The sequence below is a fragment of the Elgaria multicarinata genome, chromosome 3, assembly GCF_023053635.1.
Source record: "Elgaria multicarinata webbii isolate HBS135686 ecotype San Diego chromosome 3, rElgMul1.1.pri, whole genome shotgun sequence".
NCBI classification, from domain to species: domain Eukaryota; kingdom Metazoa; phylum Chordata; class Lepidosauria; order Squamata; family Anguidae; genus Elgaria; species Elgaria multicarinata.
The window spans coordinates 14949671-14977400 of record NC_086173.1 but is presented as its reverse complement, the minus strand read 5'-3'; the positions used below and the strand labels follow the sequence as shown (position 1 = coordinate 14977400).

The following is a 27730-nucleotide window of genomic DNA, read 5'->3' as shown; positions in this document are numbered from 1 at the left end:
AAATTCCCTCTTCATCGCAATAGTTAAAACCGCAGGAGCCCTCCTCTCTTTTGTATCTGGTCAAGAGGGCAGGACTCCTGCAGCTTTAACTGTTATGATGAAGACAAAATTTCACCAGGTGCTACATGCATTCAAATGACACCTGCTGAAATTCCCTTTTCTATGCAACTTTAAAGATACAGGAGCCCTGTCCTCCTTTTCATGGGGTCACCCTACTATTGCCAGAACAAAAGCAGCCCAGCCCAGCCCTGTGGGGTGGGTGGGGGAAGCATTCTGGACAAAAGCTGCAAAATCTATGTGGGAAAACCACATGAATCCGTCCAGGTGGATTGTGCCTGGTTCCTTGCCCTCTCTAGTAGTAGATCATGCTGGAATCGTCTATGCTATTTTAAATGGGCTTCTGATGCTTAAGTGTTTTCCTTAATAAATATATTCCTGTTTAAGGTAACAGAACATCCTGCTGCGCTTGCTGCACTCACCACCTAGAAGCCGCCTATTTACTCTGCTCTGATGGTACTGTGTGCATGTGTTGGAAGTCCAGCCAGCTGCAGGACAGGGCCCAACTTAAGATCACAGGAAGCTGCTGAGTCAGACAGTCCAACCATCCACCTCAGTATTACCTGCGCTGATGAGCATAGACAATACTACCAGGTCTCAGGCAGGGGTCTTTTCCAGCCTTACCTGGAAGGAGAAGCCGGGGTTTGAACCTGGGACCTTTGGCGTGGCAAAGCACGTGCGCTGCTGCTGAGCTATGGCCCTTTCCTATGGATGAATACAAGGGGCAACAATATCTGCCCTGAATCTGTGGAATAGGGTAGGCTATGAATCGAAATGCACAGGTGCTTTGACCATAGCTCTGGAAATAACTATTTCTAGTGGAGCATTTCTGCTCAGGCTCAAGCATTCTAACCCAAAGGTGGGCAGAAGGTAGGTCTGGACCTACTGGTAGATCTCTGGGTGATTTCAAGTAGATTGGCTACAGTTTCTGTCTCTCTCTCTCTCTCTCTCTCTCTCTCTCTCTCTGACTTGCCAGAGGACTCACCCACCCCACTGGCCCAAAATTATATTGCTGGGTTTCTGTGTGGAAGGACTGTGACTTCCATTCACTTCTGTTCTTTGTAATGAATTCCTGGGCTCAGAATTCTTTAATTCTAAGTGTATGGCTTTTGTACCAGACTTCAGTTGATTCTAGTAAAAAAAAAAAAAGTAGATCCCACAAACCTGAAGTTCTTGCCCACCTTATGTCTCTTCCTGCGTCTAGAGTTGGATGAGAAAAACCGGGTCTTCCTACTGCCTTAAAACAAATATTTTTACCTCAGGTTTCTGCTCAAGCAATCAAATCCCTTGGCATCTTCTTGTGTCCCCTGACATCCCCCCATTCCCACAGCCCTCATGTCTCTCTTCTTCTCCACATGTGCTACCCTCTACCCAGGTCACAACCCCAGGACTCCCACCGTGCTTATCACCTCCAATGCCAACTTCCTGTACAAATATTATTCTCCCTCAAGTATAAGTATGGGTGGCATCTCACAAGGGGTTGAGTCTGACCCAAAAGGCAGTCCTCCCCCCACCTCCAGGAGCAGGCACTTACTCGTAGGGGCGGGCCACCGCTGCGCTGCCGGGCGCTGCCAAGCGCAGAGATCGTGCTAGCTGCCTTTCCAGGCCTCTTGAGAGTAGCGTAGAAAACTCCTGCTCTTCTGGGGGGTCCCTCACCTGCTACATCCCCCCCACCCCAAGGGGAGCAGCACCGGAGCAGGGGAGGGAGGGCAAACATGGATGGATGGGAGAGAATGACACAGAAATTGAAACAATTAGCTACTCGCTCATTACGTACTACTTGGAGGGGGAGAGGTAAATTAGGGGTTCGTTAGGAAACAGGGTGCAGAGAACTGTTGTGTGGGGGTTTGGGGAGAAGGTGGCTTATAGCAAAGAAATGGGGGCTCAAGAACACCAACCAATCTAAAATTCAGGGATGGGAGATTAACAACCTGGAGTGTTGAAAAGGTGAATAAAATCTCCATGTGTGTAAGTTCATGTCTACCACATGACAGCCGCCTCCCGCCAGTCTGCAGTATTTGGTTTGGGCAAAGAGACCCTTCAGGTCTAGGCTCAACCCTAAACCTCCATCTATTAGATTGTAAGCCTATGCGGCAGGGTCTTGCTATTTACTGTTTTACTCTGTACAGCACCATGTACATTGATGGTGCTATACAAATAAATAATAATAATAATAATAATACTGTCCATCATCAAACCCACCCAGCCATGTTGAATTGAGCCCTGCTTAGAAGTGTCTGTGATGAGTTCTTGCTTGATGAAAGGTCGCTCCTGGCTTAAAGATATGTGAGCAGAGAAGGAAAAGAGTGGAGCAAGCAGGTCCTGAGATAAGCAAGTTGCAAGGTCAAGGAGATCAGGGCATCAAGAGAGAGGCCAGTCTCTCCTGGGCAGATGGCTTCCTTCCATGGGGAACTCCAAGGAATGAGTGCCATTGTGCCAGCCACCTCCCCATCCAAGGAGGCAGTTAGAGGCGAGTTAGGGGCTCAAGAGTTTGGGTGAGCAGCCTGCCTGACACATCTCATCGTGATGGTTTGAACTGACAGGGTTGTGGCCACACCAGGCTGGCCCTTCCTCCTTCTCCTCCTCACCCCAAAGATCACCTCTTCCCATCTCTGTCTCTTGACTTTTCCTTTCTGGCCTTCCCTCACACCAACATTTCCCCAAGGAATCATCACAGAATATCTCAGCTCCCGCAAAAGAGCCCATCGTGCCCTCTCTTTGGCACTGGCACCATTTTATTCTTGGCATCAGGTTCAGGCATCTCGTCCTTTAAAAAGGTCTCTTGTTTTCAGTTTGTGAGCCAATGATTAAAAACTTTTTGCACAGTGGAATGTTTTGCACTGCAGTATATAGCAAGGCATTTGTTAACATGCACATTTGCCCAGAATTTGTTTCAAAGAAGCAAGCAAGGAGCCATGCCAGGAATGAGCAGGAAGAGCACTCAGGTGTGTGGGAAAGGTACAGGTAGAGCGCTGAGCGAGAGGGACAGAGCCAGAAACCCAAAGGCCTAAGCAGAAGAGTAGAAAGAGCAAAATGCTCCAGATGCAACGGCTAAGGGTGATATCCCGAATGTAGGAAGCAAAAGTGTCTCTGAAAGATATTAGGGAGCCAGTCCAGTAAACAATTAAAAAGAATGACATGATCAAAGCACCACATGATATGGATTACACAGGCAAGCAGAATTTTGAACAGACAGAAAACAAAACAGGGTGAGAAACAATCAAACCCTGAAACAAGCAATAGAAACAGAAGGGGATGGATTTTAAAACACACACAGAAAGGACAATTAAAAAAACCCTTCAATTTTGTGCATATGAATGGATAATCTGTAAACTAAAGGGCTGATGAAGAAAATGAAGAATGAACAGAACGGTTGTAAATGTAAAGATGATACAGAAAGAAAGGAGTGTCGTGTGGTGTGTGTGAGTGACTGAGAATGTAAGAGAGTCCAAAATCTGGAGACTTTCAACATTTACATATGAATTTTGACAATCCTAGACAAGTTTTGTGAATGTCTGAAAGCTCCAAGATACACTAAGGTCACTTTTGCTTGGGTAGCTGTCAGCAATCACTTTTCTATGTACAAAAACTGGGGACAAGTATATCTCTACTCTTTTGGACATTCACAGACTTCATCTATGGCTGTTAGCATTCATGTGCAAATCATGACGTTCATCACGTCTTGGGCATCCCTTGTAACAACAGCGATTGTTGGCAACCATGTCAAAGTGGCTGTCTGGGGGCACAGCTGGTCAGCCCTCCGTTTGACCATCCCATGCAGCGAAGGAAACGGTGACATGAGGGCTGCAGCATGCCGTCAAGAGGCATCTAGTGATGTTCAGCTGAACAGAAAAGCTGGCTCCCTGCTTTCCCTCTGCACAAATGAATCTGCTCTCCATTCTCCATCTCCCTCTTTGCTGAGCTGCTCTGCATGTCTGGGATAGCCTCACTGTCCCCTTTAAATTCTCCTTTAAAACCCAGCCCTTCCACCCAAATATTTCATGGATTACCATGGCCTTTCAAAATTTCTGCTATTGTCTGCTGCGTTTCCTGATTATCTCTTCCTCTCCTCCGCCATTATTAGTCCTTAGCTCTTCCTCCGGTTTTGTTCTGTCCAGCAGATGAATGTTATCTGCCCTATAAGTAATAGGTGACACTAAAGTTCTCTTTCTTATTCCGTTTATTGGTTTATTTGTCTTATTTGTTATGATAATGTCCTGTGTTTCTTCCATCACCAGAACTCAAGTCATGGTGATACATGGGATTCCCAGGAGATCCCCCATGGCCTACTTAGCTTCAGCAAGGTTCCTGCATCAAGTGCCTTCAGCCGGTTTCCAGAAGGACTTCCTTAAGTAGCTGCTGCTTTGGATTTAGGCATCTTTACACAGAACCCCAGTAACCCTCAATTTCCACTGATGAGGCTTACTCCCCTAACACTCCTCCCCTCCGTCCTGCTCCATAGAATCGTAGAATAGTAGAGTTGGAAGGGGCCTACAAGGCCATCGAGTCCAACCCCCTGGAATCCACCCTAAAGCATCCCTGACAGATGGTTGTCCAGCTGCCTCTTGAAGGCCTCTAGCGTGGGAGAGCCCACAACCTCCCTAGGGAACTGGTTCCATTGTCGTACTGCTCTAATAGTCAGGAAGTTTTTCCTGATGTCCAAACTTAGTTGGGGGAGCTGATGAGCTCAATGTCTCCACACAGAGAACGCGAAAACACCAGCCCTAATGCCCCACCCAACGTCTTCTTTGGAGGAGGTGAAACTAACTAGGTTCTGTAGCCACTTTCGAAAATGGCAGTGTGTGTGCAGGGCTGGAGTCAGACCTAATATCTTTGGCTAGGTGCCAGCACCTGCCCTGGCCCCTTTCAAAAGGAAATCAAGCCCAGCATTCCAAGCAGAGCTAGGCAGCTGGGTCTAGCCTCCATTTTAACTTCCCAGAATGCCCTGACTCTGCGTTCCTCCAGAGCATTGTGGGAAGTTAAAGTGGGGAGTTGCTGATGCCGCTGTTCCCTATCCGTGCCATGTAAGCCCACCAGGGCCCACTAACAGAGGAGGAGGCCAGCCAGCGGACACTTTGTGCAGAGGAGCTGGCTGTGTGTGTGTGTGTGCGTGCGTGCGTGCGTGCGCAGACTGAAGAGACATCTCAGGCCTTCACAGAGCAGGGGCCATGCAGGGGTGCGTCAGGGATGCCCCTTACCTGAGCCACACTTAACTTTTCAAGGGAACTGTCAACGCAGGGCAAGCCCATGACTGGGGCACTGGGTGGATTCTCAGGTGGGGGGTCTTTCTTGGTCATAGGTGAAGTACTCTGGAAATTGTTGACCACACAAGTCACCTGCCAGACAAAGAGGGTTGCAGCATGAGACCACTCTCTTCCTGCTTCCTGGCAACCCGGGGCTCTGTGCCAGTCGAAACACACAGCATAGTTTTGCAACTGCTCAATTTCTTTATCAAACCCCCTGACACCTTTCTTCACCTCTGCCCCCTCAATGTACTCTGACTGCAAGCCCTATGTCCTCATCATGATTTAGGATGAAGTTAGACATCACGCAGGAGGAGACCTATGAACAGCCCCTTCCCTCACTGCGTTTTTAACTGAAATGCAGACACGGAGGGAAGAACATCAGTCGAACATCAGGCAGAGTTGCCGTGGAAGAGAGCAGGTGCTTGGTTTTGATTTGATTATTGTTTCTATTGTTAAGAACATAAAAAGAGCTGTGCTAGATCAGGCCCAGCATTCTGATCACACAGTGGCCGACCAGCTGCCCATAGGAAACTCACAAGCAGGGACATCAACGCAGCAGCACCCTCCCACCCGCGCATTCCAGCAGCCACTGGTGTGCAATGGCATATCACCGTTGGCAGGTTTTACTCCAAATTGCAGGTTCAAAATCTTTGATACAAATAAATAAAAATTCCTAATCAAACCACCCCCACCACCCCAATTACTTTCCCACCCGCAGGGGAAAATAAAAGGGATCTCTCCTATCTTTTCAACTACAGAGAAAAAAGCAGTGTAGAGTGAGGCCTAATCTATGCCAAGCAAGATATTGCCCTATGAAAGCGGTATATCGTAGAATCATAGAAGCAGAGTTGGAAGGGGCCTACAAGGCCATCGAGTCCAACCCCCTGCTCAATGCAGGAATCCACCCTAAAGCATCCCTGACAGATGCTTGTCCAGCTGCCTCTTGAAGGCCTCTAGTGTGGGAGAGCCCACAACCTCCCTAGGGAACTGATTCCATTGTCGTACTGCTCTAACAGTCAGGAAGTTTTTCCTGATGTCCAGCTGGAATCTGACTTCCTTTAACTTGAGTCCATTATTCCGTGTCCTGCACTCTGGGAGGATCGAGAAGAGATCCTGGCCCTCCTCTGTGTGACAACCTTTTAAGTATTTGAAGAGTGCTATCACGTCTCCCCTCAATCTTCTCTTCTCCAGGCTAAACATGCCCAGTTCTTTCAGTCTCTCTTCATAGAGCTTTGTTTCCAGACCCCTGATCATCCTGGTTGCCCTCCTCTGAACACGCTCCAGCTTGTCTGTGTCCTTCTTGAATTGTGGAGCCCAGAAAGGCAGGAGCCACACGACTGCTTTATAGCGGTATTGAAGTGCACTGACAATTGTTGGGGCCCATTGACACAGACCACGTTCCACTTTCATACCACTATATCCTGCTTGGTGTGGCTCCTGCCTTTTATATACCATTTTCATACTGCTTTCATAGGACAAATACCTGCTTGGTGTACATTAGGTCTGAGTGAAAAACAACCCTCTCCCATCGCTGCTTCAGTCGAATAAGTACCCCTCCCCCATGGCTGCATTTCAGTAAAACAGAACAAGAACACTGGTCAAGACTTGGGGAAATGGCTCGTGGTCAGCTGTGTCATATTACGTGGCCCCCAGAGCAGTTTTTTCTTGCCTTCCCTAATGCACTAGCACACCTGCTGGTATTTAGACAAACACACTTTAGTGTTGACAAATTAACTCCAATGAATCTAGACCAGAAAGACCGTGGGATGCTGAGTTTAGCTCTGCAGGGTTGCAAAGAGGTTCCAATAAGTGCTGTGCAGGCCCTGGAATGAGCAGGGTCAGGTTTGTAGAGCGGGGCCTGAATTTAGTCCCTCTCAAGCCCCCCAACTGACCCACCCCCCACAGCACCATGCCCGTGGCTGAACAGGTTATTCTTCTCCCTACAGCCGGGCGCCCTGGCACCGAAGAACAACATTTTGCATCTGAGGGGCCTGTGCTCTCTCTCCCTTAGTCAAGCACCTTCTTCAGGCTACCCCACGAAACAGGGTCACTTACCAGGAACGCAGCAATGGCCCCACCTGTGAGGAATCCAGCCAGCACATCGGACCAGTGGTTCCGGTACTCGGCAACACGCACCACGCCCACCAAGAAAGCCGGGCAGAGGAGGGCCAGGCAGAGGGAGGGCTTGGCCAAGCGGGAGCCCTTCAGCTGGAACACGAGCGTCACGTACATCTGCAGGGGGAGCAACAGAGGCCATTGAGCAGGTGGGCAATGTGGACAGCTTCGGCTATTGGGCGGTATAAAGATATAATAAATAAATAAATAAATAAAAATCTTCTTTGAAGGGCATTAGATATGTGTAACAGGTTAGCAGGTATTATACGATGCACAACTGGGGCATCTGTAATGTGAAGAAAGAAGGTATGTATCATGTAAAGGAAGAAGACATTTCTCACAAACCTTCTCTCTCACGGATCACCCAAAGAGATTTCATAGATTTCATAGAATCATAGAGTTGGAAGGGGCCTAACAAGGCCATTGAGTCCAACCCCCTGCTCAATGCAGGAATCAATGTACATGGGATTCCCTGGTAGTTACCCTTCCAGAAACTGACCAGGCCTAGACCTGCTTAGCTTCATCAAGTTTGCAGCATCCCATGCCATCACACCAGATCTCCTTCAGATAGCTTCCTCCTGCTGCCCCCCCCCAATCCCCCACTTCAGCAGTCTCTATTTCTGACTTCCAGGGCCGGCCCTACCATTAAACAAGTCAGCTGCCTCAGTGGTGCAATGTTGGAGGACATGGCTACGTGTGCCACACAGCCTGTGCTGCACCCTGTAATCTTCAGGGAGCGGGTGCTGAGAGAATGGAGGCATGCCCAGAAGTCACTGTTGTTACTTCAACAGCGATAAACAAGACAATATCCTCCACCACACCTGAAGACATGTGTAACAGGTTAGCAGGTATTATACGATGCACAACTGGGGCATCTGTAATGTGAAGGGCCTGCAGCTCTGTCCTTCAACACCTCCCAGCCATCCGTTGCCTCAGTCTGTCTAATGGCAGGGCCGGCCCTACCCATCTCTGCCCTTCCTGCCTTTTCTTGCCTCTTCCTTGGCTTTCCATTTTGCACAGCATGAAAGTGAAACTTGGGGAACCCTGAAATGTACACGTTAAGTGAGGTGAGCATTCAAGGTAAGAAGTTCGATATCCACCTGATCAATGCCAGCCAGTGCCAGGACTGAGCCAGGAAACAATGTGGAAGGCAAGGTGAGGACACTGGTCAAACATCTGCTTAAGTTGCCTTTAAAACAGGCAAATGGTTTACTGGCTTCTGACTGCATACAAATGTTGCTACTGACACCTCCACCCTACTGATGAAAGCGTATACCCCGCTTTCTAGAACTATTTAAGACAGCCTTCTCCAGCCTAGTGACCTCTATATGTGTGTTGGACTACAACTCCCACAGCACAGCCAAGGGCCAGATTGGCTGGGAATGATGGGCCTTGTCATTCAAACACATCTGGAGAGCAGCAGGTTGGGGGAGGATTTCCAGAAGGCAGCTGTTACATCAAAATGTACCTATTACATCAAAAACAACAAAGAGTCTTGTGGCACCTTAAAGATGAACAAACGTCTTCTGGCATAAGCTTCCATAGAAATAAGGTTAACTAGCTTTGATATCTTTATAATTCCTCTCAAGCCCGAAGTGTGAAGCAAACTGTTCTTCGGTTTAATACCTTTTGGACAGAGAAATCATGCACGCCTCTGTAACCCACATGTCCCAGGCTATGAGAGGTTCTCTGAACTTGGCCCTTTTGCTACTGGCATGCCACCATTCCAGGCTCAGAGGGTTAAAGGAGGGGAGGGAGACAGGACAAGGACCTAGACTGATGAGAAAGGGGAGACTAGGCCAGGGGTGCAAAGCCTCAGGCTCGGACGCTACCTCTGCCCCCACCCCTGGGGTTCCCCAGATGGCCCCATCCTGCCTTCCCCAGGCCCCACTTTCTTTCCCCCAACCACCAATCATTTCGTAGCTACAGGGCTGGTGCCATAGTTAATCATGGTTGAGCACCTTCCGAGAGTGCATGCCCCAGCAGGACAAGAACCTGCAGGGCTTCTTCTCCCTCCTCTTCTTCACCACTGCAACCTGGCCTGCTTGTCCACCTGCCTGTTGTTCTGGCCCGGACAGTGGTGGTGGTGGTGGTGGTGGTGGTGGTGGTGTTGAAAAGGAGAAGCAGTAGACGCCACGGCCTACATGCTCACTGGCTCTGTGCCTGTCAACCAAGCAATGGTGAGAAAGAGGACGGGGAGCAAGAGCCTCTGCCGACAACTGCAGTGAGAAGGTGGTGGGCCCACGAAGGGTAACTGCCTAAGGGCCCTCAGAAACCTGGAGCCAGCATTGGGGGGGGGGGGTGTTTCCCCGCTTTGGCACATCCCCTTCGCCCCATTCTAAAATGTTGAAGAGTCTCTCCTATGGCTTAGTTAATGGCAAGAAGAGCTTTGAGCTAAAATATGCTGGTGTTTTATGTGTTCTGTATTAGAATGTGGCCCCCGAGAGCTTCTCTGAATGGAATTCGGCCCTTGAGCGGTAAGAGGTTCAACACCCAGGCTTTCCCCAATGTATCCAGACCCTTGGCTGGTCTTACAGATCTCATAGCAGCTTTAGGATACAAAACCACTGGGAAGTGAAGGTGGCAGTACCCAGGATTAAGGCCTTAACATTTGCACATGTCAAGTGAGGTGATTATTTAATCCTCTATTTGTCCATCTGAGAGGAGGACAGGCTCTCGACTGAGATCAGGCAGTGCTTTGTGACAAGCCAATAGTTTTCTTGGCCTTTGTCAACAAAGCCTGGCTTTCTTCCCCCATTTTTTTCTCTGTGTCCACACGAGGGCACTCCAGACCTCCAAATAAGTATGGGGTGAGGTGAGGCAAGTGAAACCCCAGACCTGGTCCCCTTTTCTCTCCCTCCCTCCCTCCTTCCCTTTCTCTCTCTGGGTTGCCTGGAGGAGGGGAGGTGTTTGAAGAGCCCTAGCTGCTATCCACACACTCTGCTCCAGGGTGATAGGAGAAGGGGAGTGACGCTGCACCACATTGCTTGTGGTAGGGGCTCAGTACTCTGTGCCTACTTAGCCCTGCCACATCTGCTCCCTCCCTCGTTCTGCTCCGTAACCACTTTTCTGGCCCCTCGACCCAACAGGTGCTCCCTACCACAGTGTAGGCCACGGCATAGGCGCTGAGGGCTGCATCCTTGGAGGGGAAGGCTTTGCGGGCAGCAGCGACTAGCACAGGGTTCCCAGTACAGGCCGCCTTATCCGTGACGTAGACAGTGCCGGGTGGTGGCTGGCAGCCCAGGGCGGTGTAGTTGGGCCGACACACCGAGAGGAAGTGTGGGGTCTGGTTGCCGGTCACCACTTGCCCAGCGTTGGCAAAGATGGTGGTAGTGAAGAGACCAAAGGAATAGATGCCTGTGGAAGAAAACGGGAAGGGATGAAGCACAGGGGCGCCTGGGCTTAGGGGGCGGGCAGCAACAGGCCGGTTGGCAGCGTGAAAGCCAGGCTGCAGGAGCTCATAGCCCACCGGGGTGGGGGTGGGGGTGTATCCTGGGGTATTCTCAAGGCAAGGCCATCCTCCACTTACCCAAAAAGCGGATGATGCGACGTAGGAGGGGGTTGAAATAACAGCACTCGCCCGAGATGATCGTTTTCTCCTCACGTCTTTCTGGCTGGAGAAAGAAAGCGGCCAGTTCCCCAACAAGTATCTGGGGTTGGGGGGAAGGAGAGAGAGAGAGAAGCAATTTTTTCAGACAGTGAAGAATTGCTGATCAAATCATTTTCAAATCAGCAAGAATTGATTTTTGGAAGTTCTTTGTTTGTTTTTTGATATGGAGGCGTACCAGCCTTGTGGGTCCAATGCACTTATCTCGCAGGGACTGGAAGATGGGACCCTGTTTGCAGTCAAATACTTGCTGTCCGGCTGTCTGACATCAGATTCAGATTTTTATTATGCAGTCACAGACCCAATAAAAGCAATACCAACAATCATTAATTTAAAACCATAAAATCACAGTCTTTTGTTCAACAGGCTAAAAGAGTTATTTAAAACATACACATATTTAAAATATATAGGCATAGTTAGTAAAATTGGGAAAGTGGGCCCCGTGCTGCAGGTTGGGAATCCGTGGTGGATCCTGGGTCTGGACCAGTTGAAGACCACAAGCACATGAAATATTCTGGCCTCTGAGCACTGAGGGCAGGAGCGTCAAATCTCTTTCACCCTGAGCACAGAGTTACATACATTTTATTATGTGGTCACAGACCCAATAGAAACTATACCAACTATACCAACAATCATTAATTTAAAACCATAAAATCACAGTTATTAGTTCATTATACAAACAGGCTAAAAGAGTTATTTAAAACATACACATATTTAAAATATATAAGCATGGTTATCTTGTACAAAAGATAAGCAACAGCAGCATGGGATAGAAGTTACAATTAAGATAAGATCAATTTGCGATTCCTTTGTATGGAGAGGAGGAACTTCGCCACTAACTCTGTTGTTAACTTGTTTGTACCTGCCAGAAAATATTCCAAATACTGTTTAGTGTCCTTCCAGGGCATTTTCTCATAAGAGGGCCAAGAAATCTATTTCTCTCCTCCCTGTGGAAGCTACATTGGAAAAAAACATGGTCTAGTGTTTCAAATGCTTTGTCACCACAGGGACACAAGCGGTCCTCATATGGGATGCCCTGATAACGCCCTTCCAAGATTGCAGAAGTAAGGCAGTTAAATCTAGCCCTTGTAAAAGCATGTCGGTACTTGGGGATGGTCAAATAGTCCAGATATCTAGCATATCTGGGAAATTCAAAAATTAGACCAGAGTGTATTGGAGAGCAGAAACTGCGTGCCTTTGTCATAGCATATTGAAAATCTATATCTTTAATCCGTTGTTCTACTATGGATTTTGCCACAGAGTAATCTTGTGTATGTAGAAAATCCATTGATAGACCTAATATGCACAATTTGACAGTAAAACCTTTATACCATGAACTGGTAAAAACATCCCTTTGCAAAAGGTAAAGATAGCTTTGGGATGAATTGGCATATACAACCTTTAGCCAATATCGAAAGGCAAGGGACCAAGCCCTTCCTTTTCCCCCTTGACATTTTTGAAATTACAAAGGGAAGAAGCAAACACATTGGTGTTTGCTGCAACATATCTTAGAATCATAGAATAGTAGAGTTGGAAGGGGCCTAAAAGGCCATCAAAAAGGCCCCTGCTCAGTGCAGGAATTCACCCTAAAGCATACCTGACAGATGGCTGTCCAGCTGCCTCTTGGAGGCCTCTAGTGTGGGAGAGCCCACAAGCTCCCTAGGTAACTAGTTCCATTATCGTACTGCTCTAACAGGAAGTTTTTCCTGATGTCCAGCTGGAATCTGGCTTCCTTTAACTTGAGCCCGTTATTCCGTGTCCTGCACTCTGGGAGGATTGAGAAGAGATCCTGGCCCTCCTCTGTGTGACAACCTTTCAAGTATTTGAAGAGTGCTATCATGTCTCCCCTCAAACTTCTCTTCTCCAGGCTAAACATGCCCAGTTCTTTCAGGAGATGTGGCAACCAAAACTTGTTCTTCTCCTTCTTTGCCCCCAACCCAGCCTACCTCCAGCTACTACAAATCAAGACTGCTCTTATCTGCATACATATTAATCCTGGCTTTTCTTTCTGAGTTATCTGAGAGCAGGGGTGGACTTTGGAGAGTCCAAGGGCCAATTTCTGCCCCCAGACCCACTGGGGGCTTTATATCCCCTGCATTGCCAAAACCACTGCTGAATTGCCAGTGAATTTCAACGGCAAGAAGAAAACTACATTTCCCCTTTAAAACAAGTTGTGTGGGGAGCATGCATCTTGTTTTAATGCAAACCTCCTTGAAACCTTGGGGAATGTGATTTTGTATTAAAAACCAGGTGTGCCTTGTTTGAAAAGGGAAATGCAGCTTTTTTTCTCATCATGGCTGAACACTACCAAAATTTGGCAGCATGTGGTGGCGGTGGAGACTGCAAAAAAAAGGACCATGTTCCCCAGCCCAGCCATTGAGCATAATGGGGTGCTGGAGATGGAATATTGGAAACTCCCTCCAAGAGGCTCCAAGAGCTAGTTTTAATCTTACAAAACACTGTGATGTAGGTTAGCCTTCAAGCTGCCCGCCATTTTGATACCCCACAGTGTCCTGATGTAGTGTAATTCCAGGTGGGAGTGTCAAAATAGCAGCTTCTTTCTTGCCTCCTCTGCTGTTTGGTAAATCTAAGCCAGTAGAGAGCATAGGCAGGTGGGCCCAACTGAAGCACCCGTCTCCCTCATCACCCCACAACTCTGGAGGACTGAGCTGTCAACCAGTCCTGACAATTGACAGAAAATCTCTGGGACTGTTTAAAGAGAGTTTGTCACTTGTTTGTAATAGTATGCATTATGCATACCATAACTGCAAGACACATAAGGAGGTCAGAGAAGCTAAAGGAATCCTCCAGTGCTTGGTTTTTTAAAAAACCAAACAAAACACAAAGCTTTTCTACAGGCAATGGACTAACTGGGGTGCTAGATGAAAGAAAGCTGTTAAACAAAAGAGTCAATTTTTGCCATTACATGAATAAAATAGAAAAATTCTCATTTCCCCCCTTGTTATTATAAAAATATAAAACATATGAAGGACTTATATGAGGGGAGTTGAACCGCAGGGCCAGCCCACCCATGAAGCAGGGTGAGGTGCCCTCATCAGGTGGTGGAACAGGAGGAACATCAAATGACACTACTCTGCCCCGTCTCCATCCGGAGGGCCCACCACCACCTCCAGAAAGTATTCTAGAGAGCTCTGCCAGACGCTCTCCTGTCGTCGCATTTTCCGCACTGGGAGAGTAGCTGGTGAACTTTCTGGAGCAATATATATAAGGTGCCTGAAAGCACACAACTACCCAAAAGACTAGTGAAGAGAGATGATTAACAAGAAACCCATTTATTATTATACAAAAATTACAAAAAGGCTGATGTATCCCATAGTTATTAAACAATAGTGATGTTGGGTACTATAATACAATAAACCAATAATTGGAATGATATTCCTACTTAAAGACTATACAAGTCTATAATATAGCCCAACAAAATCACACTAACACACTTCAGTATATTAGACACATCTGGCAATAACATCAGTACATAAACATATATTCACAGATATATTGTAAATAAGGTTTGTTCTTATTATATTTTGTTATTTCCAGCATTGCAAGTTGACAGGATTTTGCAATATATTTCCCGTTTTTGCTGCTCAAGCTTCATCGGAACAAACGCTACAGAGATAAGATAATATTATTTACCCTGTTTCTTCGATTCTAAGACACACTTTTCCCCCCATATAAACATCTCTAAAAATGGGGTGCGTCTTAGAATCGCGGGTGTGTCTTAGGTTTTTTTTTCCTGTTGGTGGTACTGAAATTAGTGTGCATCTTACAATCGATGGCGTCTTACAATCGAAGAAATACGGTATATAATCATCACATTCAGTCTAGATATCTCTATAATTATATATCAGGTTAAACCGTCAATTATAGAATTCCAATTATTGGTTTATTGTTATAGTCCCCAACATCACTATTGTTTAATAACTATGGGATACATCAGTCTTTTTGTAATTTTTGTATAATAATAAATGGGTTTCTTGTTAATCATCTCTCTTCACTAGTGATTTGGGTAGTTGTGTGCTTTCAGGCACCTTATATATATTAGTCATTTAAATACTACTGCCTTCTATTTATTTGTGAACTTTCTGGAGCAGCCTCCTGGCCTCTGCTTTTCCTCATGGGAGCCGCATGGCCATAAGAAGCAGCTGCAGGTCTCTTGTGAGAATAGTGAGCTCTCAGTTGAGTGTTGCAAGACTCGGGCGGCTACTTCTTCCAGGTACATGGCTCGCTATAGAGCAAAGGTAAGGGGGAAGGGGGCGTGATGCAGTGGCAGCCGGGAAAAGGGTGTGATGAGGTGATGGTGTGAGTTCTTTCCCATGCTCCCTTGCTCCACCCCTTCATCCAACTGCTAATTATTTGGGCAGGGACATTGCCAACCATGGCGGCTCTCTTTTTGCTCCCTCCTTCCCATAGAGTGACCCACCAAGGAAGGGACAGATTGCTCTTACCGAGGTCTGAAATTGTCGTGTGTCCCCGTTACCTCCGGCATTCACACATGCTGGCAAACTGACACAGGACGTCCAAATCAGTGAGACTTCTTTTATTTGAGGACATCTCATAGTAAAAAGCTTAATGGTTACACACTTCAAAAACCCTTAAAGCTGATAGATGGTCAGAAAGCTTTAAGCTCCAAGGTAAAGTACAGTCAAAATGCTACTCACTGCAATAACAACCTGGTTTCCCAGTTGCCATTTCAACGATTCCAAAAACAGGTTCCAAATCCAACCAATGGAAGGAAAAGATTCCTGATCTGATCCTTCAAGGCAATCACAATGGGACATTCTTGAAAGGCTTAACAAACCATCCCAAGGGAGCTAGTCCAAACGCAGCCACACGTTGGTAACTCAGGGAGCATGGCCAAAGCCTAAACAAGATCAAGGGGTGGGTAAAAATATCAGGCACAAGAACTCTCATGCTGCTGCTTTAGTGCAGGCACCTGAGTCTACAGAGAAAAAGTCTAGCAATAAAAATCAACCCAGTCTACCCGTAAACTGAGTGTTTCATAACAAACACAATCAAAGGAAAGGTAAAACCTCAGACCCAAGGAGTCCCGTGCTTCTGTTTTAGCATTGGGAACTTCTTGCCACCTGAGTCAGCAGAGGAAAAGTCCAATGGTCAATCCCAGCCTGCCACTATGATGATCTGACCACAGACACACAATCCACAGAAAATGTGAGTTCAAGTCTATAAAAAGCCTCACAGTACTTTTCATGGCACAGTCCTTAAGTCCAAATAAAACAGAGTCCATGTAAAGAGTGCTTTCAAAGTCCCAAACAGTGATAGATTCAAACAGGGAGGGATTTCAGGCTATGAGTCGAAAGATGATCCTAGCAAAGGCTCCTCACCTTTGCTCCAGCTTATAAAGGGAGGCATGGGGCTGTTCAAAATCACTTAACAGACAAGATGAAGCCACAATCTACTGTAAGTGACTCCTTAAACAAGCCCCCCCTTTCTAAACCCACAGAAGTCTTACAGCCCCAAGGCCAAGGGATGGGGGACACGAAACTACTCCCTTCTGTACTTCCCGAGAACCCTGACAGAGATAAGCCCGCTCAGATTCCAACACTCCAACCCAGTTCTAAATAAATCTAACTACAACCTTGCTGAGACTTATACCTGACAGAACTGATCACATGGAGAGAGCTTTTGAAATTAGGCTGAAAGCAACAGGTACACCTCCCCACCACCACCACCGGGCTTATACCAATTTCATTGCATTGGGTTCCACTTTTGCAATGTAACGCTGTCAGAAAGGAGGTTGGGTGAGAAAGGCAAGGTCTTTCTGAGAAAGGCTGCCTCAAAGACCACAGTGTGAGTTCGGGAGAGACTTGCTCTCACTTGCCTTGGGTCACACACACCTGCCTGCTGTAACTGCCTCTGAAGCCGGTGAGTGAGCTGCTGTTGGCAAGATACCTGGGACGATCGAGGCAAACACTCTCTTTCTATCCCACCTGCTGTAGTCAGTCCAGGAAGAGACTTGGGCCTTAGCTAGACCTAAGGTTTATCCTGGAATCGTCCTGGGGTCAACCCTGTGCATGTAAATGACACACAGGGGATCCTGGGAACAGGCAGGGATGACCCCGGGACAATCCCGGGATAAACCTTAGGTCTAGCTAAGGCCTTGGAGAAATCTGTCCCTGCCTGTGCCTGGTAGGCCCCTGAGTGCTGCCCTTCAAAAACTCTGACACAACTTCTCCAAGGCGGGCTGAGATTTCAGCTCTGCACATCTTTCGAGAAGTGGCTGGAGCCAAAGTGTTGAAACTTAATGGAACATCCACAAGACCCCTTTTATTAAGGGATCTGGCAAGAGACTGGACAGCTGGATCTGAGGAGCTGTTGGTCAAGAGAAGTCCTTCCTCCTTAATAGAATCCAAGGAGTGGAGTGGAGAGAGAACACAGCCTCACTGTCAGTTGGGGTTTGGCAGCAAAGGAGAAGCAGGCGAGCCTGAGAGAAAGAGAAGAAGTGACCTCAGCCTTCCTCAACCTGCTGCACTCCAGATGTGTTGGACCACAACTCCTGTCTAGGTGTGTTGGACTACAAACTCCCATTATTCAGCCATGCTGGCTGGGAATTTTGGGAGGTGGCCCGACAGATTCAGTCAGGGAAGCAGGTTGGGGGAGGCTGAGCATGACGGTGTGATCTAAGCCTGTTCTGTCACATGTAGGGTTGTCCTACCCTTTAAGTGACCCTATTGATATGGACAGCATAGCTAGAAATAGCAACAGAGCATTCCTTTGAGGCTTGCGTGTCTGTTCAGTATGCTAACAACCAGCCTGCGTGGCAAAGAGTTCTTTGTAACTGTTTGTGGCACATTCATACAACGACAGAGATGTAGACCAAGAAGAAACATCCTTTTATTTAATATTTTTCATTATTTTTATTTATTAAAACATTTGTATCTTGCCCTATATCACAAGGATCTCAGGGCAGCATAGAGATAAAATCATATAAACAATATAAAACAATAAATATACACAGCTAAAAACAAATTAAACCGTTAATAAGCTAAAACCAGTATAGAATTTTAAAACAGTAAGACCAATTAAAGCAGTTAAAATGATGTACAGGCGTGGTGAATTTAGCCATCAAAGGCTTTGCTTAAAAGGCATATCTTAACTTGGTGCCGGCGCCAGTCGGGCCTCCAGGGGGAGGACGTTTCACAGCTGGAGTGCCACAACAGAGAAAGCCCTCCCCCATGTCCCACCATAGCGTATGTCTCGCTTTTCCCACTGCTTGGAACCCAGACACTGGGAAACAAAGACAGCATTGTGATACTCAGACTGATGGAACAGACAGTCAGAGGGAGCTGATCCTCTGGGCAGGCCAGCCTCCCCAGTCTCAAGGAAGCAGAAAGTAGCAAGGCCATCTGGAGAAGGCGACTAACTGGAGCAATGCTCAGGCCACGAATGAAAGCACAGCAATGACTTGAGGGGTGTCAAATGGAGGCAGCTGCCTCCCTGTTCTTCCCAGGTCCCCAGGAAGGAGCAAGGGAGGGAGAGAAACAGCAATCGTGGTGACAAAATGGATGGATTGGGGGTGGGGAGAAGGAGAAATTCTTGCTCTACACGTGTATTTTCTTTTGTGGTCGTTGTTCCTCAAGCATGGAATTTTCTGGATGTTTTACATGACATTGTCGTCCTCCAGTGGTTTTCCTGCACTTTCCCCCTTTTTATCCCATGCTATTTCAGAATGGGGAAAATGCGGTATTTTCTCTAGTCCTGCCATGAAAGCGCCCATGCCAGCCCATGTACTTGTACCATGGCGAAATGAGGCGCTGTGTGTGGGCAGTTGCGGAGGGTACATTTATGATGATGATGATGACAGTGATGATGATGGGGTGGGAGTAGCATCCTGCTACACCTGCACCCTTCCGCCGTCCTCCTCATTCCGTACTGTGTGCTGGGCCAATGGAAGCCCGTCGGGATGGCATGGTAGTATACCATGGCGGTATATTGATGTATAAGCAGGCCGCCATGCCACATGCTGAAAATGTGGAGACGAGGCTTTTGTTGCATTACCTGGTGGAATGGCCAACGCAATGACATTCCAGCAGTCCACCAGGCAATGCAACCAAAAGCCACATCTCCAGGGAGTGTGGGTTTGCTGGGGTTCCTGTCCATCTCTACCATGTGGTTGTGTCAGTCACAATGCCTGCAAACAGTAATCTGCCAGGAGAGGAAAAGGGGCAGATACCACGGAGGTAATTGTGTGAGTCAGCCACCGCATGTAAGGGTTTGTCTCGCAAATGAACAGAGCCCAAAGAGCACCCAACTGCATACACTGAGTACAGTTAAACACTTAACAAAAGACCATGAGATATCTGGATACCCCTTGATGGAGCGGATAACACCTGATTGCCCCTCCTGACAAAATAAAGCCGGCTGAACCCCAATAAATTGTGTCTCTTGGAATATTTCAGGATGGGCCAACAAAAAAACCCGATCCCACTTTCAGAAGCTACCTCAGATCCTTTGATATAATACTCCTACAAGAGACTTGGTGTGTAGGGGATATTTGCCTGGGCGATTATAAAACTTATGCAATCCTTGCAACTCCCGGTAAAGACACCGGGCAACCATGGGGGCGGGGCGGCTAGCCTGTTGTAGCTCACCATTACTGAACGGTGAAAGTCACCTTATTAATAATTTACAATCACTGGCACTGGCCATATTTTTAAAAAATAATTCTACATCATATATCCTGGTAAATGCTTACATCCCCCCCACCTGGAAATCCGCCCACTATAGTGAGGACATTTGGGAGAATCTCCCTGAGTATTTATTGTCCTTGCAAATTCAGTTCCCTGAAGCTTTACAACTGCATACACTGAGTACAGTTAAACACTTATTTATTTATTTATTTATTACATTTCTATACCGCCCAATAGCCGGAGCTTTCTGGGCGGTTCACAAAAATTAAAAACATTCAAAGTATAAAACAACAGTATCAAACCATAATATAAAATACAATATAAAAGCTCAACCAGATAAAAACAGCAGCAATGCAAAATTACAAATTTAAAACACCAAGTTAAAATACTGTTAAAATGCTGGGAGAATAAAAAGGTCTCTACCTGCCGTCTAAAGGCATATAATGTTAGGTGCCAAGCAAACCTCCTTAGGGAACTCATTCCACAGCTGGGGTGCCACAGCAGAGAAGGCCCTCCTCCTGGTAGCCACCTGCCTCACTTCATTTGGCAGGGGCTCACAGAGAAGGACCCCTGAGGATGACACTTAACAAAAGACCATGAGATGTCTGTATACGCTCCTGCACATATAAATTATTATACCCAATATGAATTCTAAAAGACAAGTGCAAAAGTGTTTAAAGCAGAAAGTGTTTAAAGCAGAATAGTCAGTTATCTTAACACTCAAGGTTGTATATCATAAGCATAACAAATTACATTTACATATAGCAGAATTAAATTTTTCAATGGGGAGCGGTATATAAATATTCTAAATAAATAAATACCACAAATGGAATAAACTCCTTGTTGGGTTCATATAGAGCCCCTTGTGGCGCAGAGCGGTAAAGCAGCAGTTTCTGCAGCTGAAACTCTCCCCACGGCCTGAGTTCGATTCCAGCAGAAGCTGGTTTCAGGCAGCCGGCTCGGGTCGACTCAGCCTTCCATCCTCCCGAGGTTGGTAAAATGAGTACCCAGTTAGCTGGGGGAAAGGTAATAATGGCCGGGGAAGTCAACGGCAAACCACCCCGCTATAAGGCCTGCCAAGAAAACGTCAGCGAAAGTTGGCGTCCCTCCAAGAGTCAGTAATGACTCAGTGCTTGCACGAAAGGTTCCTTTCCTTCCTTTCCTGGGTTCATATTTTTTTTTTGATCTGCAAAAGAAGTTGCATTCTTATTATATGTCTTAATCCCCGGTTTTCGCTGCTTGAGGCTCTTGGATTTGCAAGCCGGGGATTAGGACAACATTCTCTGTGGAGGGTATCTCTAAATGGATTAGAAAATAGTTTTGGGAACTACTAGCTTGAGGCTACTCCCGCATGGCATGATAGCATGCGGTGATTATAAGATTGCTTATCTGAAGAATAAGATTGCTTATCTGACAACATCGTATAGGATGAAACAGGACTAATTTACCGGATTGCTGTCATAACAAGAACATATAACAACAATGCAACTTCTTTTGTAGATCAAAAAAAATATGAACCCAACAAAGAGTTTATTCCATTTGTGGTATAGGAATTCTGCTATGTGTAAATGTAATTTGTTATGCTTATGATACACAACCTTGAGTGTTAAGATAACGGACTATTCTGTTTTAAACACTTTCTATTTTAAGCACTTTTGCACTTGTCTTTAAGAATTCGTATTGGGTATAATAATTTATATGTGTAGGAGCATATACAGACATCTCATGGTCTTTTGATAAGTAGGGTGACCATATTTTGGAAACCAAAAAGGAGGACAATATGGCTTCCCTCAAAGAGGCGTGCCCAGCCCAATACGCCCAGCCCCCAAGGCGGGCTCATCTTGACATGACCGGTCCCTGAGGGGGCGTGGCCTTGGTCACATGTCTAATTCTACATCTCACAATTAAGACAAACTTGTTCTACATAATCTAAAATACAATAAAGTAAGATATTATCGAGAATTATGCCGGGAATGCATCCTCCAGCGCCCCCCCCCCCAGCCAATCTAGGCTTTGTCCTTGGCCTTCTTGCTGGGCCAGAGCGATGGTGCCAGCACAGCAGAAGGCTAGATCGGCGCTGGGGGTGGGGGCTGGAGGATGCATTCCCAGAAGTCAGTGAACGCATCCTCCAACCCTTTTCTCTGTTAATTGGAGCCCAGTGCCGGTTGCCCCGTTGATCTCCATTTTCCGGAAGTTTCCGGGGTTTTCCAGGTCACCTGGTCACCCTATTTAAGTGTTTAACTGTACTCAGTGTATGCAGTTCATTTTTGGGCTCTGTTCATTTTTGTATTTTTCTATCTGCAGCCCATTTTTCTGTTTAGGGTTTGTCTCACAACAGTAGCCATGTTTATCAGACACTCACTCCACGCCCTCCTGAAAAGATAACAAGTGGAATGTATGAGCCAGTGTACAAAGCCTGTGCTTGAACAGGAAGTGGAAACAGTGGTACAGTGCTGGGATGCTACAGCCATGTGGGAAAGTCCCTAGAAAAAAGTACAAGTAAGGACTCAAGGGCAACAGAAGATAAGTACTAAGGACTGCAAAGGGAGGGCCAAGAGATGTGAATCATTTGCAGAGCTGGGGGTCAGAAGACCCATTATAGGTCTCTGGTCATATCCACAAAGTTCCTGCAGCTATTTCCCACTCTCCCATACCAGAGGATGTAGGTCAATAGAAAGCTATGGAGGGTGTATATCCATCAAAATCAAGGTACTGGTCAGCAGGAAGCATCTCCTTATTCTACAAGCAAAGGGTCAATGGAATAAGTTGTCTCAAGGAAGTGACACTGTCTCCTTCCCACTTTGCCACCCCACCCTGCTCCATCCCAGAAATGAATCTGCAGAAGAATTTGTCAGGACTGGAATGGAGTAAGTCTAACAGGGCTGACAATACCATGAAGCCACAACAGGAATCTGGAATAAGAACTTACATCTGGCTTAACCACACGTGCGCCACATTTGCTTTTGCGCCCATGTCGCAAGACGACATCATACATCATGGTATCAACTTTTGGTTATACTTCAGGTAAAAATGTGAAGGTGTGTCAAAATATTTCCTTTAAGTGGAACCATCCCGACCCCTTCTTCTTTCTGACAACCTTCTGAATATTTGAGACTGCTTTTATAGTCTTTTGGACTCCTGGTTCAAACTGACTCCTAAACGGTCCCGGATTTTTTGCAAAGATATTTGGCTCTGTAGCAGCCTACCTGGACTTTGTCTCTCAGAGATCTGCCCACTTGGAGTAGATGCAACTAACCCACTGGCAATTAACGGATCTCCAAAAGCCAGACTCAATTATAGTTAGTAAGGGCACCCAGAGACCTTCCTGAAATCTGGGTCACTTTCATCCCTTCAAGGCAACAGTCATCCAGATGCTGACAAGAGATGACAGCTGGAGCAAAGGATGGACAGTAGAATTGCAGCGGGGACGGAGTCCAACATGAAGCTTACGTGTTTGCAATGGAGGCAGTCCTAAGTTTGGCACAAACTTGGCTCAGTCCTACTCTGTTTGCATCTCTGCACAGTACAGCAGCCTCCACTGCATATTAATTTATGATACATTTAAAACAAGAGCCAGTGTGGTGTACTGATTAGACCATCAGTCTAGAACTGGGGAGACCCAGATTCAAATCTCTGCTCAACCACAAAGCAGGTCATTGGGTGACTGTGTAAGCCAATCTCTCTCTCTGCCTAATTCACCTACCTCACGAAGTTGTTGTGAGGATAAGAGTGGGGAGGAAGAAGAACCATGCATCCTGAACACCTTGGAGGAAGGGTGGGACAAACATATAATAAATAAAAGAATGAAATAAATGAATTTGTGATGGAGCACTGCACATTCTTAGCATACTTGTGTGAGAGCATTCCTCAGTAATATGTGTGAGTAAACTGTGGACGTACATTAAAAGCATAGATATCTGCATGTCAGTGAGCAAATGTTTCTCAATGCCTCTAGAACATTAATACAAATGTCAGCTCCACCCCTTTCCCAGAGGCGCTTCAAAAACTTGGCAAATGAATCGCCAGATGCACTTCCGCTTCCCCCATACCCCTTGGCTTGGTCTTAGCAGCTCTCCGGCGATGACACCCCAGAAAAAGCATGTGGGGCCTAAATGAACATTCACAACAGAGGTGGTAGGCCTGAGACCAGCGGGACAGCCATGACAGAAGTGCCCTGAGTTCTTCCCACCAGCCCCACTGGGACCCACTGGACTCTTACCGTTACGGTGGGCACAGCAGTGACGAGAGAGTAGACCAGGACTGGAGGTGCTCGGCTGGTGTCCTCAGGGCCAGGGTAGGGCTTGGCGTAGACACTGTCGTAGCAGAAGAAGCCTTGCAGATGCACAGGGAAAGTGTCGGTGTATTCAAAGTGGTAGGCCAGCACCACAGTGCCTGCCATGATCACCAGCTGGAAGTAGAACATGGCACATCAGGCAGGACGCGGCCCAGCTGACTGAATGGGAGACCAAAGCAAGGAGGACAGCCAGGTCTCTGGAGCTTGGCTGGCATCCCCTCCTCTGCCTGCTACTCCGTGCAAGCTTCCTCGTGTAGTTCTTTTCACGCTTGGGTGCCTGCTGTAGCTGTGCATCACATCAGGGCTGGAGGGAGAGGCATGGCACCCAGCCTGCCTGACTCAAAGTCAGGCAGACAGTTGCCTCCCGCTACCCCCGCCGCTTCAGCCAGTCCTTTCCCTGCTTCCTGAACACCCAATAACTCCACAGACTCCCCTCCGCTTCCCCATGAAGTCATGGCTTGCAAATGATCCCAGAGAGAGAGAGAGAGAGAGAGAGAGAGAGAGATGGCTGATCTTTGAGACAGTGCAGAGTTGATGTGGACTTTTCAGAGACTTGAAGATGATATCATACACACAGTGACTTCCCCCCACCCCTGTTCTACAACAGCCTTGCAACTCTCCAAGCAACACGCGAGACCCCTGTTACTAAGGACTGACAGATTGGTCTGTCTCTGGTCTGTGTCAGTTCTGCACGTTTTCATTCAAAAGTCCATTCTCTCCTGTTTCCGCATTAATCTGTGGTAAACTTCTTTCAAATCTGCACAAATCGTATTTAAATTGAATATTTTGTACATATTTTAATGTACAAAACTGTACATTAAAATATGTACAAAATGTACATTAGAAGGCAGACTGATATAGCTGCAGTGTCAAAATCAAGGGCCATGAAATGGCTAGCCAGAACAAAATCCCACTTTAAAGAAGAAAAATATTTGTTCTTTGATATGAAACGGGTCCATCGAGTAGCCTTTACCCGGCTTCAATTCGAGTTGATGGACACAATGATGTTACAGGGTAGATTCCAAGGTATTCCATCGAAAGATAGACTATGTATATGTGGCAACCCTGAAATAGAAGATTTAGTCCACTATTTACTTGAATGTTGTTTATATTCAAAATGTAGAGAACATTATCTGTCTATGTTTTTAATACGCATGAGAGACTGGACAGCCAAGGATAAATTGTCCTTTCTCTTACGTGGTTCTAACTATTTTGTGACCCAGAGGGTTGCTCTCTTCGCTCTTAAAGCAGCCAGCATAAGGAAAAAAGAATTAGAAAAAATGGATTAATTAATAAGTTTTTATCAAATGTTGTAATATACAAGGGGTCTTATTAACTGTTAGTCATATATAATATATCATATACGAACTGTGTATTGTTTTAAAATTTTAAGTCATACATTTTAAGTAATGTCTGTTTGTTCTTAATGATAATGTGATGTTTTGAAATGGCCAGAAGATTTATTCAATAAAGGTATTCATTCATTCATTCACTTCTTTCAAATCTGCACAAATTGTATTTAAATTGAATATTTTGTACATATTTTCTCTCAAAGTATGCATTTGTAAACTTATTTTTGTCCTGAAATATGCATGTTTACATGCGTTTTGGCACTGAGAACTGCACCGCCAAACTCAAGGAAAGGACAAAATCAGAAGGATAACTGTGTTCTGATCTGCACATTAGTCCAGGGAGGTGTGGATCAGGTCAGTTTGCTTTGAAATGCAGACCAAATTAAATCCTCAAGCATCCCTTTGAATGTGTTACATGCAAAGAGGCTCCATGTCGTTCTAGGCAAGGAGGACTTCCCTGCTGATCCCTTACCACGTATTGAGTGTGGACATCTGAAGAAGAGAAGCCTAGGACTTAGGTTATTTCTCGGTTGGACTACTGCAACCTTCTTCTCTCTGGCCTTCCTTCTTCTCACATCAGTCCGTTGGTTTCTGTTCACCACTCTGCCGCAAAGATCATCTTCTTGGCTCGCCGCTCTGACCATGTTACTCCGCTTCTGAAATCTCTTCATTGGCTTCCAATTCACTTCAGAATGCAATATAAACTTCTCCTGTTAACCTACAAAGCTTTTCACTGTCTAGCTCCTTCCTATCTCTCCTCTCTCAACTCACACTATTGCCCCGCTCGTGCTCTTTGCTCCTCTGATGCCATGTTTCTCGCCTGCCCAAGGGTCTCTCCTTCCCTTGCTCGGCTTCGTCCATTTTCTTCCGCTGCCCCTTACGCCTGGAACGCTCTTCCAGAACATTTGAGAACTACAAGTTCAATCGCAGCTTTTAAAGCTCAACTAAAAACTTTTCTTTTTCCTAAAGCTTTTAAAACTTGATGTTGTGCCGACTTTATACTGTTAGTTTTACCCTACCCCGTGCCTGCTTACCCTACCCTGTGCCTGTTTGCATTCTCTTCCCCTCCTTATTGTTTTACTATGATTTTATTAGATTGTAAGCCTATGCGGCAGGGTCTTGCTATTTACTGTTTTACTCTGTACAGCACCATGTACATTGATGGTGCTATATAAATAAATAAATAAATAAATAAATAAATAATAATAAGAGGACCACAGGCTTCCCCTCTTTAGTTGTCCAAGCTCACCACCATGGCATTGCAGAGGTGGGGGGCAGCATACAAATGTAGGAAGAGGGTTTTCGGAAAAGCTAAGGCCAGTTCCCAGCACAAAAATCACCATGGTTGCCATACGGGTAAAATATTTTCTTCCTGAGCACTTCTTGGATCATGCAGCTTCTTAATGGGTTCATTCCTCATACACCAGAGGAGAAAAGAAAACTTGACGAGGGATTTGCCCTGGGATGGATCTGCAGCGGCGGCAGGTCATTTATATGATTCAGCCACCGTCGAGGAGCTGTCCTGAGGCATTCCACCGAAGCTCTCGGGGATACTTACCATGACTTTTCCCCCCTCTTGGAGCGAGGTGACAACAGCATCTGCCATCTATTGCAATGTTCCTTGCTCCTGAGCTGCATCAGACACGGCGGGGGAGCGGGGCAGCAAGCCTAGTTACACCAGTTTTAAAATCTCTTCATTGGCTGCCGATTAGTTTCCAGACGAAGTACAAAGTGTTGGTTATTACCTTTAAAGCCCTACATGGTTTGCGTCCAGGCTACCTGCGGGATCGCCTTCTCCCATACAATCCGCCCCACACACTCAGGTCATAGAATCATAGAATAGCAGAGTTGGAAGGGGCCTACAAGGCCATCAAGTCCAACCCCCTGCTAAGTGCAAGAATCCACCCTATTCTTCTGGGTAGATTCTTCCCAGGTCCTCTGGGAAGAATCTACTTCCGCTAGCAAAAACTAGATTAACAACTATTACGCAGAGGACCTTTTCTTCTGCTGCCCCCAGATTGTGGAATGGCCTGCCGGAGGAGATTCGTCAACTTGACAATCTTTTAGAGTTTAAAAAAGCAATAAAGACTGATCTATTCCGGCAGGCCTATCCAGTGAAATTTTAGAATGTTTTAAGGATGTTTTAAAGATGTTTTAATCATGTGTGGTATGTTTTAAATCACTTTTTAACATGTATTTTATATCATGTTTTCATACTGTTTGTTTTATACTTTGAATGGTTTTAGTTTTTGTGAACCACCCAGGGAGCTTCGACTATTGGGCGGTATAAAAATGCAATAAATAAATAAATAAATAAATTAGCCACTGGTTCTCCTCCAGTCTTCTCCGGCATGGGGATAAGCCCCCAAAAGATTTTTAAAAATGGGGAT

At 46.2% G+C, this 27730-nt stretch overlaps 1 protein-coding gene across 1 annotated transcript in view; it reads right to left on the bottom strand.

Moving 5' to 3' along the window:
• The window catches only part of PLPPR2 (phospholipid phosphatase related 2), a 37695-nt gene that overhangs the window by 2835 nt on the left and 7130 nt on the right, over window positions 1-27730 (bottom strand). Inside the window, exons 3-8 of the mRNA XM_063123067.1 lie at window positions 23914-24102; window positions 10948-11068; window positions 10519-10775; window positions 7359-7535; window positions 5256-5393; window positions 1592-1716 (exon numbers count right to left, since the gene is read on the bottom strand). Of these exons, the coding sequence (XP_062979137.1) occupies window positions 1592-1716; window positions 5256-5393; window positions 7359-7535; window positions 10519-10775; window positions 10948-11068; window positions 23914-24102 (1007 nt within the window). The remainder of the gene's footprint in view (window positions 1-1591; window positions 1717-5255; window positions 5394-7358; window positions 7536-10518; window positions 10776-10947; window positions 11069-23913; window positions 24103-27730) is intronic.